Source organism: Vidua macroura, chromosome 2 (genome assembly GCF_024509145.1).
Source record: "Vidua macroura isolate BioBank_ID:100142 chromosome 2, ASM2450914v1, whole genome shotgun sequence".
Taxonomy (NCBI): Eukaryota; Metazoa; Chordata; class Aves; order Passeriformes; family Viduidae; genus Vidua; species Vidua macroura.
Window position 1 is genome coordinate 15,750,058 of NC_071572.1, and position 16,526 is coordinate 15,766,583.

At 37.5% G+C, this 16,526-nt stretch overlaps 1 protein-coding gene across 1 annotated transcript in view; it reads right to left on the reverse strand.

Annotated features, from left to right (window-relative positions):
* Positions 1–4,472: 4,472 nt before the first annotated feature.
* The window catches only part of CDKL5 (cyclin dependent kinase like 5), a 77,200-nt gene continuing 65,146 nt past the window's right edge, over positions 4,473–16,526 (reverse strand). The window contains exons 14-17 of the mRNA XM_053971529.1: positions 13,287–13,389; positions 9,421–9,543; positions 8,200–8,319; positions 4,473–6,962 (exon numbers count right to left, since the gene is read on the reverse strand). Of these exons, the coding sequence (XP_053827504.1) occupies positions 6,579–6,962; positions 8,200–8,319; positions 9,421–9,543; positions 13,287–13,389 (730 nt within the window). The 3' untranslated portion in view covers positions 4,473–6,578. The remainder of the gene's footprint in view (positions 6,963–8,199; positions 8,320–9,420; positions 9,544–13,286; positions 13,390–16,526) is intronic.

Here is a 16,526-nt window from a genome sequence, read left to right on the forward strand (position 1 = left end):
TTCATTATAAGATTAACCAGATTTTAAAATGCCTGCATAGAATTTCCAACAAAATTATGGTTTCTGGGAAGATTTTAGCTTATTGGTCCATATAACCCAAATATAAAGTTACTTCTTTCAAATAGTCATATCCTTCAGTAGTACGAGTTTAAGATGTGCACTAGCAAAAAAAAAAAAAAAAAAAAAAAACAGCAAGAAAAGGAAGGTCGAGACAGTTCCCTATGCTTAAGTTTTGCCTTGTAACTAAAGAGTTAAAAGCTCTGCCACTGGATTTACATGTCAGGAGTTTACACCAAGAGGTTCACATCCTATAGGAAAATGAAACAGCAGCTTCCACCTTGTGCTATGAACATGCTTTATCTTTATGCTAATGGAAAGCTCTACAACAGCAGCTACTTCACAACGCATTTCTACGCCTGTACAATTGAGATGCCACCTTGCATTTCTTAGAACGGATCCAGAGAAACAATGCCCTGTGCAAACAGAGACCTGGTGGAAGGAAAAGCCTGGTAGGCAGTGTGTTTTGGTGGGGGCACAATGAGGTAAGGTATCTCACCCAGATGAAATGGAAAATTAAAATGAAGGAAATCCTGAGCAAGTCTAAGGATAGCTGTTTGAGTAAAACAGCAGATAGGGTGGAGCAGTAGATAAGGCCTCTAACTCCCTGAAAATCTGCACTAGAGAAACAACAAAGAACAAGGCAACTGCAATATTTGAGAACCACAAGGGGAAGGCCAAGGGAAGACTGCAAAGCAGTGCAAAGGATGGCACTGGGATTCTAGAGAAAGAGCTCAGATGGCTTGGAGGTTTCAGAAGTATTTCAGATGAAGGCCCAACAACATTTTATTACATGGTTGCTAACAGTATCTAGAGGAAGAATCTTTTTAGATGTCTTTTCAAAATTTGGAGTCAATAATAAGCTCAGAATAAACAAACCTTACCACAACCACATTCTGCAAGAGAGAGGAGGTAGATTGACTTGCAGAGAAGACAAGAGATGTGTAGCCATTCTTAGGCTAAGACACAAACTCCATGTTCAGGCTCTTGGGCCATGTTTCAAGAGTCACTTTTGCCCAGCTGCATATTTTGTTATGTTCTAAAAGAGCCTGAGAAGCAATCTGATTTGGTGGAATGAAAGCATCCAAATATAGTGGGGCCAGTCCTCTCACACTTCGCATGCATCTTCCACTGAGTAGGTCAAACCCCAGCTTTTGCAACAAACAATTGGCACACACAAGGTCACAAATCTGTATGCAAGCAGAACAAGTAAAATTCAGACCTAATCCATCAGATTTACCTATGCTGTCTCATGTGGTAGTTGTTAAGACACTCCACTGAGACAACAGATGACCGAACACAACTTTTTTCTTACAATTGAAAGAGGATCTCCTATAAAGTCTGCTTTCCTAATTTTAATGAAATTTGCTTTGTGACTGCAAAATGAGGAATCTTCTATTTCGGTACAACATTCAGTACAGCACAAGCCTTCACTTTCCCGATGAGCCTGAGCATTGATGCACTGCTGCTGCTTGACCATTTGAAAAAGGTGCCAATATCTAGAACTTCCAAGTTTTGTTATATTAAAAGGGTTTACTCAAATCACCCCCTTTTAAAAAAAGGCCAGAAATTAAATGGCTTTTTTCCTCATTCATTACAAACCCAGTTAATGAATGGTTAATATCATTACACCATTAGAAAGAGCTGTGTAGGGAAAGGCACCTGTTCTTAAATAGTGTCCTGACTTGAAGGTTATTCAAAAATGGTTACATAGGGCACATCACCTTTCCAACCATCTTCTGTGGCACTCTTATTTCAAATGGTGGGCCTACTAACATGAACAACAGCCTAGATGCATGGTTTGTGATATCACCCCATTAACAGATATAGTATGCATGCTAGCTGGAATGGAAAAAATAAACATTCATTCCCACCCCACATTTTGCAGTATATCATATATGGCTATCCTTTTCACATATTTTGTGTGACTGGGATGCAAATATTCTCCCAGCTCTACTCTGACAGTGATCAACACATACAGAATTAATTACATGCAAGTATTTTGAAGCATGTCTCACTATCAAATCATTACAAGACAACAAAAAAAAAAGGAAACGAATAAAACCCTCAATATTTCTAGAGCACAGCTCCTCTTTAAAGTGGCTAGGTTTTGCCTTAGCTACCTAGATCACAACAGTGCTTTCAGAGCTGTATAATCTGTATTCCCATAGGTTCCCTGTATTCTTATAGGGAGGTCTACAGAATTGTTAAGAATACATAAGTTTTTCTGGGTGAACCTAGGAGTCTACTCAGCTAACACCTCATGAAATTTTGAAGAAAAAAGAAAAGGTTGATATGCAGCTTTTTAAACAAGTGAGATTCATCTCCTAAGAAATCTAACTGCAATGACAAGGAAGGGGAAGAGCCTACCACAGGCCACTGCTTCCTGAAGAGTCTCTCCAGCCTTGGTCCCAGAAACAAGTTGGTGTAGTAGAGAGAAAGGTGACAAGCCAAATGATGACCTGAGGATGCCTCATGCACTTGGAAGTTTGAAGCCTGCTTTAATATTGATCTACAAGAACAAGTGGTGTTTGGGGAATGTTTTAGGAGACAAATCTGGGATCATTGATTTCCTGCCAAGAACTCAGCCCAGTGCTCTCCTGGCAGCCTCTCAGAGGGGCAAAGAAGCTCAGACTGCAATAAACGGAGCAAAAAGCGGTGAACAAGACAAAGGGACTACTCTCTGCGCCCAGGTCGACTGAAAACAGATGTTGTTCTAGGTTAACATATTTACATTGCAGTTTAAAATGACAGCTTAAACACTTATACAATTTCAGTTAGGATGACCTTAAGGTGCTTTTTTTTTCAGTTAAAAAGAGCTCAAGAGCTATAAATAAAACATATAGACAAGTTTAGGCAGCTTGAGTTCTGCAAAATGACTACAATTAATTTCTGAAACATAGTTTCTTTTTTATTCACATCATCAGTGATGCCATAAGGCAAAAGATTGCCAAAGAATAAAATACAGTTTAACTAGGATCCTTTAAACTAAATAAATCTATAGAGCATGTAGTACAGGACTCACAGACCAGTGCAAAGGAAAGCTCACACTTACAAAATAGTTTGCTCTGTAATACTCTTCCTCTTAAGTCAGAAAATCTCAGTCACTATAATAAGACTCCTTCGAAAATCTTGACAAAATTACATTAGCCATATTCTAAATATTGGGAAGCTAGACTAAGTTAAAAATACAGAATTCATCCCAGCACCAGCTGGCTGAGCTACTGTAACTTCTTTCCAACAGAAGAAAGTACTACATACATACAACACAATTTAATATTCAACTGAAAGCTACTACAGTTTGTTGAATTCAAGAGGAAAATGCAGTATGAAGTAGAAACAAGCTTCTGTAAATATAGGCCACCAAATACTCAAACATTCCTTGGGTCACCTTTGAAGATTTGCTAACTACTTTAAACAGCTATATGTACAGTCAGGGATCACCCTGATCTAACTTAATGGGTACGGAGAAAAAAAATCCTTTAGAAACATTTTTCCTTGCTAGAAATCGTAACAACCACATATAGCCCAGTATCATCATCCCCAGCATGATGATCTTACCAGCAAGCTAAAATCCTTGTAGAGGCAAAAGGATACATATCCACGAAGCACAGAAGAGTCTAGACTGAACATTCCCTGTGAGACTGAATACAGAATCATCAAGGTTGGAATAAACCTTTAGGATCATCCAGTCCAACCATAAACCACCCCAGTCACCCCTAAATCATATCCCCAGGTGCCACATCCAGATGCCTCTCAAACACTTCCAGAGTCAGTGACTGCACCACATCCCTGGACAACTTACTACAATGCCTGAACACTCTTTCAGAGATCTTTTTTCCCCTAATATCTAATTTGAACCTCTCCTGGCACAACAGAAGGTCATTTCCTCTCATCTCACTTGAGACATGGGAGAAGAGGCTGATACCCACCTGGCTACACCTTCTTTTCAGGTGGTTGTATAGAGCAATGCGGTCCCTCTGAGATTCCTTTATCCTGACTAAACACCCCCAGCTCCCTCAGCCACTCTTGTAAGACTTGTGCTCCAGGCCCTTCACCATCTCTGTTGCCATAGAAGAGACATTCAAACCACACTGCGTAGAGCCCCACTCTCTCAGGCAGTGCTTTTGTGAGGGATTTCAGTGGCATCAGCCCATTTCAAAGCAGGGCTAAAAGGGCTCATGTAGCTGTGACCAAGCAATGAAAAACAGAGACTGCTAAAATAAGCTGCTAAACTCTGACAGTGACGACAAGTAAGTATCACAATATCTTTCCTGGATGCCCACTGAACTTAGAAAAAACTGAATACCCTTCCATGTCTATTGTATTTATATAGGCTATATATATGATATATCAATACAGTATATATATCATATATAGAGAGATATTATATATCATATCTAGCTATAGAAAAATCACATGCACATTTCTTGCAGGCAATTGACAAAGGAAGAATTCATGTTTTTTAATTTTTCGAATTTAGTAGACTTATTTTTAGTCCTGGACAAAACTGATATAACATCTTTCCACACTGTTCTTTCTGACAACCATTTTTACAGTAGTGGTGCCGAATTTGCTGTTGTTAGAACTTTGGTATGACTCAAGAGGTACTGAACAGCATGTCCAGTTTGCATTGTTATCGAAGATGGAAGTTCAGCTTTTACTGCCTGGCTGCTTTTGTTAACTAAATCTATGGCTAAATCATTCAATTTACATTCAGGTTAATCTCTTTTTGGAAAAGACAGTGTATTTGCAAGTACAGGTGTCTTAGAAAACAAAGTATGCTGCAGAGTAATGAGGGAGTAGAACTAATGTGTTTAAAAAGGAAAGATTGTATTGTTCTGACACTACAGGCCTGGCTCTCCTCTTATTGCACAAAGTTTAAACTGGCATAACTCTTTTGATTCCTACTGGCTCACCTTTGATTTACTTTACTGGTAGCAACAGAGGAATCAGGGTGTGTATTTGCTACACTTGACATTCACCAAGGTAAAGGCAGTTTTAACTACATTGTACAGGAGACTGGAGCCCAAGAGCTAGTATTTTGCTGAGACTGGTAGCTGAAGTGGGTATGGGAATATTTGGATAGTAAGACCTAAGGAGAAGTCAAATTGCATGGCAACCTTCTCCCTCTATATCCAAATATCAGATTTGCAGCTTTAAATACATCCTGAAATATAATAAAAAGTGCAAGAGTAGTTTAAATTCTAATACAGTGTTTATCTTATTAGCTAATAGATTGCTAGAGATGTAAAATACACATATGCATAAAAGCTTATACCATGATCTGCAGTGCCATGCTATGCTTAAGTGTCAAAGTTTTGCATTTCACTTGCAATTCATGCTGTGTTTCTTTGGTTTTCACCCCTGCTATTAAGTGGAAGAGCACCTGCTTTCGCTTGTAGTAATGGGGCACTTTATCTCTTTAGAAGAAACAAAAATTTGGTACTGGGGCTCTGTGCTCTTGATGCAGAAATCCCATTAATATTACTAAGAAAGCTAAGGACAGGGGAGAACATACCACATTTAGATTACTGTACAGTTCTGCAGTCTCTTACATTTAGCCAATACTTCCAACAAAATAGCCTGTAATAAAGCTTGGAATCAAATGTTGTCTTTTGTTTGTTACCAATAATGCCTATAATACTGGGCTCTCATAGCCAAGCAAGATTCATACTGTTACAGTCACGTTTATGTCCACATTCAGCTTCCTTTTTATTAGAAGTATAATACTGCACTTTATATCACAAATGTATAAAAAATATGGCAGATAGTGTCATAACAATACTTTTCTTTTAAATGAGTATATTTAAAAAACAGACAGTTATTTTCCATTTATATATATATATTTATATATAGAATAAAATACTCCTGATGCAATATATAAATGTTACTGTTAGTTTTTTATAGAAACTACTGTAGCTGTTGCACTGCTTCACAATGTTTCAAACAGCTCAAAATAACTTTACATTATAACATAAAAGATATGATTATAACAGTACAATATTAGGTCATCATAAATAATTATTACAAATCCTATCAAATATGGAAGTTTAAAAAACAAATTTAAGACATACAATTTAACTTTAAACCCTTAACAGGGATACACTTTCATCACATAAACCCCACTGTTTTAACTAGGCAGCAAAAAAGGTAGTAAGGGCATAGGCCTAGATAATGTTTTCACCCTTATAAGTGCCAATACATACCAGAAGTCTCCCAGCTTTCAGACAGAGATGTGCACTAAGCTGGAATGTAAATGAGAGAAAATGACAATGCATTTTTCTCCCTGACCGGCACACTCTGCCTGGCATCCAGTGACATTTCTGCTCACCGGTAATTCATAGTTCCACTCGTGTTCCTGTATAATCCCTGACTCTCTCGTGGTGCTGAACAGCATAGCTCCACACGTACATATTGCACACCTTTATAAAGCTGAAAATGCAGTCTTACCATCACCAGAACACCACCGCTCCCCTATGCTGATCTCCACCCACACTGGTCTATTTGCTGGAGTGCCATTACAAGGCTGTCTCTTTGAGATCGTTCAGATTTGGCATTCGCGACCGGTTTGTTCGGCTGTAGGTGTGCCCGTTCTGGCCGCTCTTGGAAGGCAGCTGGTCCGAGTAGGGGGGCCCGTCGCTCACGCTCCTGTTCACGGGGGACACGTGCCAGGTGGGCTCCAGCTGGCTTGGGATCTGCAGCGTTGGCCGGCTCTTCGGCTGCGGCTCTGGCCGCACGTTGCTGCTGCCGCTGCTGGAGCTTTGACTCATGGGATGGATTCGCACTTCAGGAAAAGAAGATTTGGCTGGCTGGCTGGGTAAGGGCTGGAAGCGGGGCTCAGCAGCGACAGGATGGTTTGAAGAGAGGTGTAAGAGCTTCCGAAGAGATTTTAACGGCTGGCTCTGAAAGACACGAAGAAAAGCTCCATCATATCAAACCTCCCATAAAAAAGCTGTCCTATCCTAAACTGAACATCTTAAACTTTACAGGATTTCTTCACTTTTAGTTTATATTTCATTCCAAGCTATGACTACACATCTGAGAAAATTTCTTCTCATCACAGTCCAATCTATTAGCTACCTGAAAAGATGGAACTTTTTCTCCCTCAGAAAAAAAAACCTCCCGTCAATTATTTTATCCTTCTTTCCTTTGAAAATGCAGGCATAGACAATTGCATTAGCTGTCCATCTGTCTGCTATTAACTTAAGAACCTCAGCCATATTTTATTATACTTTCTGTACAGATTTCAGAAATACAAGTTCTTAAAAATGTTGTGATAAATTAGGGGTTGGAGTGAGTCTTGAGTAACCATCTGCACTGCAACAAGGTCTGGCAGAACTCAGAAGTTACATATTTTGTTTGCTGGCAGCAGGGTGATAGGCAGCTCTAGTCTCCCACAGCTTCTTTCACTGGTGAGCAGGTTGAAGGTGAATGGTGATATGGCGTTACTGAAAATGGGTAGCAAGAGCCTGGGGAAGTCTGTGTTCACAACGTGGTATGAAAGCAGTCTTGTTAAATTCCACAGCTCACAGAGCAACTTGTTTCTTAAACACTGCAGCTGTGACAAACCCTCTTTTTCAGTTTCCAATATGACAACAATGGAGCATGGCACTGACACTCCCACCCAAACACTGCCCACTGAGATGGTAGTAGAACTGGAGAAAATAAAGTTGCACTAATGCAGTGCTATGCTCCAAAAATGTAGCCTGCTGAAACTGTAGTCTGTGCCAGCCACACTGTAACGTGGTCTCAATGCTTTGGTGACCACATCAAGTATCAAACTCTACTGAGCAGCAGCCAACCCTCAAGATTCACCACTCCTTACAGAGCTGACTTGAGGTTTTGTACAGCACTGCATTGCTACCATAGACATGCACTGAAACACTGCTTGCCTATAATACAAAAACATAACCAATATTTCAAAGGCCTCAAAGACTGACACAGGACATTTAGTCTCTCTTTCCTTGTCATTCATGTCCACGTTTTAAAAAAATTATGCAGGACTGGAGGTACATCCAGTGAGCAAGGAATGAGAAAGCTGGGAAACAATGTCAAATGCAATTTTTCTATTCACCAGAGAAAAAGCTGTCAAGATACATCAGTGATATTAATATATAGGAAATTGATAATGCCACTTACATGAGGCTGGATTTCTGTCATCTTCTCAGGATGCCAATCCTTCTGCCTGCTGCTCTGGTGATTGGAAGAATGAATGGCTTTCTGTAATGCCAAGAGATCCTGACCTTCAGTATTAGGCATCTGCAACAAAATATTAAATACTGATCTCCTAGTATTTTCTTAAGAATAGTTGTAAATAATTTCCCACAGTTAATTACAGAACACAAGTGAAGCCCATTACTGCAGCAGAATTGCAATGACCTCTCAATAATTCTCCCCATAGTCAGAGCAAGTGGCTGTGGACATCATGCAGATTTGTTCTACCCTTAGCCCTTAAAGCATTCACATGCTGTTAGTGTTATTTGCTGTAAGAAAGAGCAGTTAAACAAGGCCTCAAAAATAAAATTGAAAACAAAATATTGTTGAGCCTCATCTTCATTTAAAAAGCATTCCATACTGCAGTTAAGACCATGGATCAGTTCTATAAATTTGCTCCAGAGTGATGCAGACCAAAATCCCTCTAAACTGATCTCTTGACTGACATCACAAAACCAAGAGCTTTCTCTATTCCCATCTTTCTTTTCCTCCATAAATAGCCCAAACTAAAGCAAAAATTAAGAAACAGCTGAAAGTTTATGGCAGAAAGATAATTTAAAACTTACATGTAGTTTTTAATCTCATTTCAAGAATTCTAAGTAAAAAGAGGACAGTCAAAATATAATCTATTTTTAATGCAAGCTGTCTTTTATCATGAACAACCAGGACAAACAAAAATACAACAGACACATGAGCTAAAGTTCTTTCCAGATAATCCATTGCTAGTATTTGATTTATTTAAATTTATATATAAAAGAATAGTTTGTATAAAATTATGTATTTACTATATAGTTATAAACCAAACCAGGTTGATTTCTTTCCTGCATGAAGCATAATGAGACAGTTTAATTTTAAACATACAGAATTTCACAACTATTTCCCATCCTCAGTCTTACTCCCAAGGCTCATTCTCTCTGGAACTGTGTATGTTACATTTTCACTATATCAAAGACTATTAAAAATTTTCTTAGGCATAATCTGTTTCAACAAAACTATAAATTTTATTTAAATTTATTGAACTGGCCCAAGATACTTAACTGGCATGAAGAGGAAGTGATACCATGAAAATAAACCACATGCTGCTGTAGTCAGTAAAACAAATTTACTGGAGCATTTTACAGTGTTACTGTACTTAAAAATTAATACCATTGGTAGAGTGACTACAGGAAGTTTTTTCAAAGAAGAACTATGCTTTAAATTATTCTTTGAATTAAAAAGAGGAAAGAGGGATTTCTTGATGCTTGGATTCTCGCCGTTGGTTGAGTCTGTCTGCAATATAAGACACAAAAACTAAATGCACAGTATTTCAATTCAAGAGATCTGCCCCTTACTAAGTTAACTCTTTTTTTTTTTTTTTTTTTTTGATAATTCAACAATACATGTTATCAAGTCTATAATTTGCTTTTGGAAAATACAATAATGACTGAAAAAAGCCTATGGAACAAATTCAAGGAACTCAATGCATAGAAAGTATGTAAAAAGAAGATCAGCACACCTATTCTTATATCCATGTTCATTAGGAATATAGAATGTGTTTATTTCAAAGGCTTTTGGAAATAACTGGTAGTTCTTGTTGACTTTACTGAGCTTTGAATTAAATCCTGTAACTCTGGCAATCATTTGTATTTCTGATAATGACCTAAAGCAGTATGACATTTCTTATTTTTATATAAAGAAAATATTGAAGATACACTAACAACAATAGGAGTTAGTTTCAGAATGAGCAGTTGATAATTACTCTAGGGAAAAAAAAGCCTTCTATTTTTAACTTGCAATAAGAGCTAAGGCTTCAAGATTAATTATTTCTGTTCTAACATAAATATGCCATTAGCAACTTCAAGTATAGCTGCAAGCACACTGGCTGTTTTATTTTAATTTATGCAGCACAACCAAAGAGCTTACAAGTAGATGAACGAACAACAAACAGAACTATAAGGTACTAGAACTACAAATGGGTCTGTTTCTCCCCTGCTCAGGTGCAAACAAGCATGGGACATGTATATTGTGCCTTGCATTTTCCTGACTATCAGCAGAAATCTTTATTATGCAATACAATTATTATATGACTAAATACAAGTGCACTACCAAAAGCATAGGCTTTCAAACAGCTTTCTCATCTTCCAGATTCCATCCAAGTTAATGAAAATCAATAACTGGCATAGCTTATGTTTAGGAACATTATGGTCAAAAGAATTTCCTGTTTCAAATTCAATAAATTAAAAAGGAATAAAAGATTACTAAGAGAAATGCTCACCTGAAACTGTTTTTTCCAAAACAGATAATTTCTTCAGACCCATAGCTTGAAATAAGTGCCAAAATCTGCAAAACTCAGACTCCTCTGAAGATAGTGCCTACTGACACTATGCACAACCCTCATGGATGTCAAATTGTTTGGTGGCAGATGACATAAAATTGTGATTCTAACAATCCTCAAAACATTTTGTTACATTACTAAAACACTTCAAACGATGAAAAGGAGAATGGATAAGAACAGCTCTGAAAAAACAGTATTGCAAAGAATTCCCATAACAGGCAGTAACAATTGCTAACCCACAAGGTACTGCACCTGGAGAACTCTAGGGAGAATGAATCATGGCAACAACCTGAAGGAAGAAGTGTCAGGAACTGGGACCAATTCTGAGCTATTAGATATTTTGAGAATGATATTACTAAGATGTCTTCAATCCAATTTCAGGTATCTTTTACAACTCCTTTGATGATGATCACCAGCAAAATGAGACTTGCCAAAGGATACCAGAAGTAAATAATAGCTAGCTATTATGTGCTTCCTAGCTCTGTGACAGTCCCCAGGTCTAGTTTGGTATTTCTTGCTGAAAGTCTGTGTTTGAGTAAGTAACTGGAATTTCATACTTGTAGGACTCTACATGAATTGTAGGTCTCAGAAAAAAACCCTGGTTAGTAACAAGCTGTCTATTAAGACTTTTAATAGGAATTCATAGAAAACATTGTATGTGTAGTTGAAGAGCTAATATTACAGTGCTGTGAAAAACTTTTACTACTAACACCACATCTGGTGTTGAATTGGAGGCAGTAATTTTATTTTGTGCTGGAATATCCTAAAGTCCCCAGTGTTTGTTAGGTAGATGAAGTTAGTTCTTTCAACTAAGAGAGGAAGAAGAACAAAGACCAGTGTCTGAGCCAGACACTTGTACACATACCAGTGGTACAGTCTATGCCTAGATAGTGTCCTGGTAATCAGCTGTAAATAGAAATGAAAGCTGGTTTTTCCACCTCTGGTTTGACCCAAAACTCAAGTAGATCTCAGCAAGTTTCTAGCTGAGGATGAAAGAGTTGTATCACTGTATTATTTCACTAATTTATTCATCTTTCTGTGAGATACCATCTCTAAGTAGCACACACAGTTTTTTTCCCTTCTCTCTCTCTCTCTCTCTCCATTCCTCTCTACCCCTCTTCTTAACAGTGAGAAGAAACAGGAGCAATGATTATATATAAATCTGCCTTAGCTTGTAATCAGTGATGGTTTTGGTAGTTATAGATCAAGGAGCTTTTGATTTAGGTGTTTTGTAAAATGCCAGATTTTGAGAGGCAACACAATCCACAATACACAAATGTATTTCTTTCACACAGTTCAATGTGGAAGTAATCAATACACCATCTATCAGCTGAGCTATTGGAGTGTTGTCTGCCACCATGTCTGCATGGCTGGAATCAGAATACAGTATTGCAATGCAAATTTAATACCTCTTCCCCCTCCCCCCCTTGAAAATGCATCACTGGAACCAGTGGCCTTAGGTGTTATCCGTACATGGACATTTTGGTATCAAGCAGTCCCAGAGCTATAATCTAGACATTTAATTCAGTTGTTTAATACAAATGTTCATATTTGAGCTGCATATAGGTATGAGGATGAACAAGTTCAGAAAGAGAGGTAGATGCCATTGCTGTAAATCCCACCTAGCAGAAAGGTGAGGTGCATTGCTGAGTTCTAGTTAATATACATATGCACATGCTCCACACAGTTCAAAGCAATGTTAAAAAACCCAAACTAACAAAAAGCCTGACAATCACTCCTCTCTCCCAATTTTCAACAGATCAGCCCTCCACCAACTCTCAGTCCTATCACCTCATTCCTTACCAGTAAATATTTTCATTAAGTCACTCCCCTTTGCCAGGAGTAAGCATGATTTACTCAATTCTGAGAATCTTCAGAACTATAACTGCATTTACACTTACAGGAACATTACAGTTTTAAATGCTTTACTGTTTCCAGAGCTATCATTTAAGAATGAGATTATGTTTAGGTTACTTCAGTTCTTAGGGATATCTTTATTATAAAAATTTGTGAAATGTTAGTATACCACTACTTTCTGATAAAAGAAAGTCCTTTCTCCCAACCAAAAAATTTATGAAAATTTAAAAATGTATGAGACACCAAACACTTATACTGAATAACAAAAGCCACAATCCATTCCCTCAACAAAACATAAAACACTTAAGAATGGTTAAGACACATCATCCTTATTCCAGTCAAGGAATGTAGCAAGAAGACAGAGGCTGTTACCAAGACACTTTCATGAAAAAACTGGAAAGAATTCTCATTTGTTACAGTCTTATTTTCTCTGTATGGGCGCCTGAAACTATTCAAGCTCTGGGGACATGCAACAATGAAGTTACTATTCTTGGAATGGTATCATCATATCCTGAAAAAGAATTTGTTGCAACATCATCTTAAAACTTGCATCAAAATTGGCCCTCAAAGGGTCTGAATGAAAACAAAGGTGTAAGTTTGGATTTCTTCACTTACTAGTCCTAGTAAGGACTAGTAAGTGAAGAAATACTTGAAAAGGAATAAAAATCAACCCTGAACAGGAGAAGAATTTGCTTTTCATATAGTGAAGAGAGAAAATAAAAGACGTGTATACACATATAATCATAAATAATACAAAGGTACTGTACTAATCTAGCATATTAAAATGGTATGATTCAAAATGAATAAAAGAATTCTTCTACTAGAAATGCTGCATACTTACATTTTGAGATTTCTTCTTTTTCTTTTTTATTGCCCTGAAAAAACCTTGCTTTTCTTTCTCCTTGAGCTGTTCTGAGTGACTGTTAAGGTTTTCAGGACTTTTCCTAAATATGAAATAAGGTATTGTAAGAGAAATTTTATTATAGTATTACTTTGTAAATTCTGAGATCTGATGCCAAAGAATGTAAATTATTGATTAAAGTAAAAAGATACTTAAAGTTTTAGCATTCATTGGTTCCATGGTTACTACACAAATACCAGATAGACTTATTACAAGGGATAGGAGGTACACAGTGTTAGGGTAAAATGATTAGTTTAAACCAATGAATAGTTATTTAGGGAAAAGGAAAGCATGCATGTGTTCTTTTAAGCCATAATTTAATACTCAAATCAAAATATCACACATGAGGTCTTTTAGAAAAATGAAAAGCATATCTGAGAGAACATACAAATGGCGATGAGCTATCAAAGCACAGGTCCAGTTTATCCATTGCTTGCCGGAGAAGCTGGAGTTGCAAAGTTGGCCAGAGAGAACCACTTTCAACTGCACTTCCTGACCCTTGCTGACATGGTTCCAAATCTATCATCAGGGAAGCTGGGTATCTACTGTTGTCCGTTTCAACTTAAAACCTTCAGTTTGTTATGCGTGAGACAGTGCTGGCAAAAGGAGGTGACCCAAAAATGCAGCAGGTGACTTGCCTGAAGACTGAATTTCTGCCTTTCAACTCTTAATTTACACACCTGAAGCAACTACAGCTGATAAGTAACACGTTACTTTCAAGATACACAGTATATAATGTACGTGAAGTACTTATACAGGGTAAAAAGATGGTTTACAAGGACAGTGGTGAGACATAACTCAATGCAGTTCTAGTGCCCTTTAAAATAGCTTGAAAATTGAAAATGGTGCAAGAAAACATCACAGAAATATTTCCAGATATTTCAATTTCTTTACTGTGTTAAAAAACACACCCAAACCAGCTCAAATATTTAGTTTCCTTGATCATGATGCACAACTACTTGTCCAGAAAGAAATTACAGAATACTAGAAAAATCTTTGAACTAGCAGGCAAAGATATTACAAGAACAAGTAGGTGGATGATGTAGCCTAAGAAGTCATATTAGAAGCAAGGCACTGATTTTCACAATAACATCATTAACTGCCAGAACAAACTCCTTAGTGAAGTGGATTTCCCATCTTTGACATTTCAAATCAGGACCTAATACTTATCTGGGAGAAACACAGCCAACAGGTCTGACTCTGGGCCTGGACCCCAGAGGATGGACAACATTTAATAGCAATTAACATACAGAAAGTCATGTGGGGTCATTTAATAGTCCCTTTTCACACTTAAATTGCATGAAAACAAAAAAGAAATTATTCCACTGTCTTGATGGAAAACCTAAAGCAAAGCCACTGTTTTAAGGGCTCTGTATGACAAACAGGAGCAGCTTTTCTTGGAGCGACTGTAATGTAGCAACATTTAAATGTCTAATATAGTTGTCACTGGCTTCTAATTCTGGCTTTAAATGCTATGCTATCAGCTGGTGATTCAGCTGCTACTACATGCCAGGCTTTTTTTCCCCCAAATAAATGTGAAAAATATAATTGGGGTAGAAATCACTGGAGTCGTTCTCTTTATTGATAAAACCATCTTCATTCTGATAGGTGGTATCAGTTCTTCAATTTCTACACAAAACCACCTCAAGCTTGAAATGAAACCTGGCTCTAAGTACAAATGAATGCAGTGTTTAAATTCTGTAATAAAGTGCAACTGTTCTTTAAGAGAATGGTCTTAGCAAAAAGATTCATAGGTAAGAAGTATGGTAGAAATTTTCCAAATTTAGATTTTTGGGAAGTTATATCTAGATGCAGAAAATACATTCCGGTGCATGACAATATATATTTAATGTGGACATTACAGCACTACTACAGGGAAAAAAACTCTAGTTTAATGTAATTATTATACTTATAACAGGTATTTTAAATATACTGGATTGCTAAGGATTCCTGTTGTTGTCACCTCCCTGTATTTGGTACTACTGTAAGTAGTGTGACAGGTGCAAGGCATTATTATACAAGCCACTTAAAGCACCAAGGAGAAAGCCAAAAAGTAAAGACTACTGATAGCTTTGGATTCAGTGAACTCAGGAGTCTGACATAACACAGACAGAACACCTGTTGAATTATTTACTCAATGATTTTTATTTGATTTGTTAGAAAAGTTGGAGGAAGGCATACACCCTACTCAGAAAGTCATGTAAATGGTGCTAAGCATCTTCTGAGCCTTTCCCCAAAGGAGCTCCTATGCATCCATAGCTGTAAGCATATCCCAAATCATAGCCCCAGTGCAAATTATCAACCTGATGATTGTTGTCCACTGAGGAACCAGTGTCAGATCATAAGCAAGACCCCAGGAGGTTACTTTACACTATCCTTTAAAATTTTTCAATGTCTTGCTATAGCTTTTATATTACAAAGTCGATTCCAAAATGGAGATGCTATCTTTTAAAAGGTGAAGTTAATCTTCAGAGTGAAGCTGGGAACAATTTTTGCCATACTTTTAGACAGAGATTCACTCAAGTGTGACTCTTTTCTTTGGCCCAGGGAACCTGGATGAGAAAACTGCTCTCCACAGCAGTTGAGCAGAGAGGAGAGAAATTAAATTCTGTGCCATCATTTCCTCTTTAGGCTACAGTGACCAGAGAGAATTGGAAAATAAGGGGCTGAGAACTGCTCATTTTCAATTGCTGCTTACCCAAAAGCCAGTGGTTTTATACTGAATGGTTTATGTCATTAACTCCTATGACTCATATTGCAGTACAGTTGTCTGAAAAAGCATTGACCTTGAAAAGCAACTGCTTCAAAACACATGCTCATTATGTGAAGAGAGTGAACATATATAGCATTATAGCAGGAAGCTTCAACACCAGGATTTTGTACTGGGTAAAAATAGAGCAGAACATTTTGATCGATGATGAAACACTGGGATAATTTAGGCATCCCAAAAGATGATTTTCAGATAATGGACAGTACAGGAAAAAATTAGGATTATCAAAAAAATCTGTAGAGTCACACCACACTAAACTCTTAAAACATACTGCAAGTATCTTGGTATTTTGCATAAAGCTTCAGCTCTTGAAAGCAAACAGTTCCACCAGAATATTTTATGTGCTGTTTTAGTGGCAAGCAGGAGTAGCCCTAGAGAAGAGCCTGCACTCAGCTCATTCTCAAGCAGAA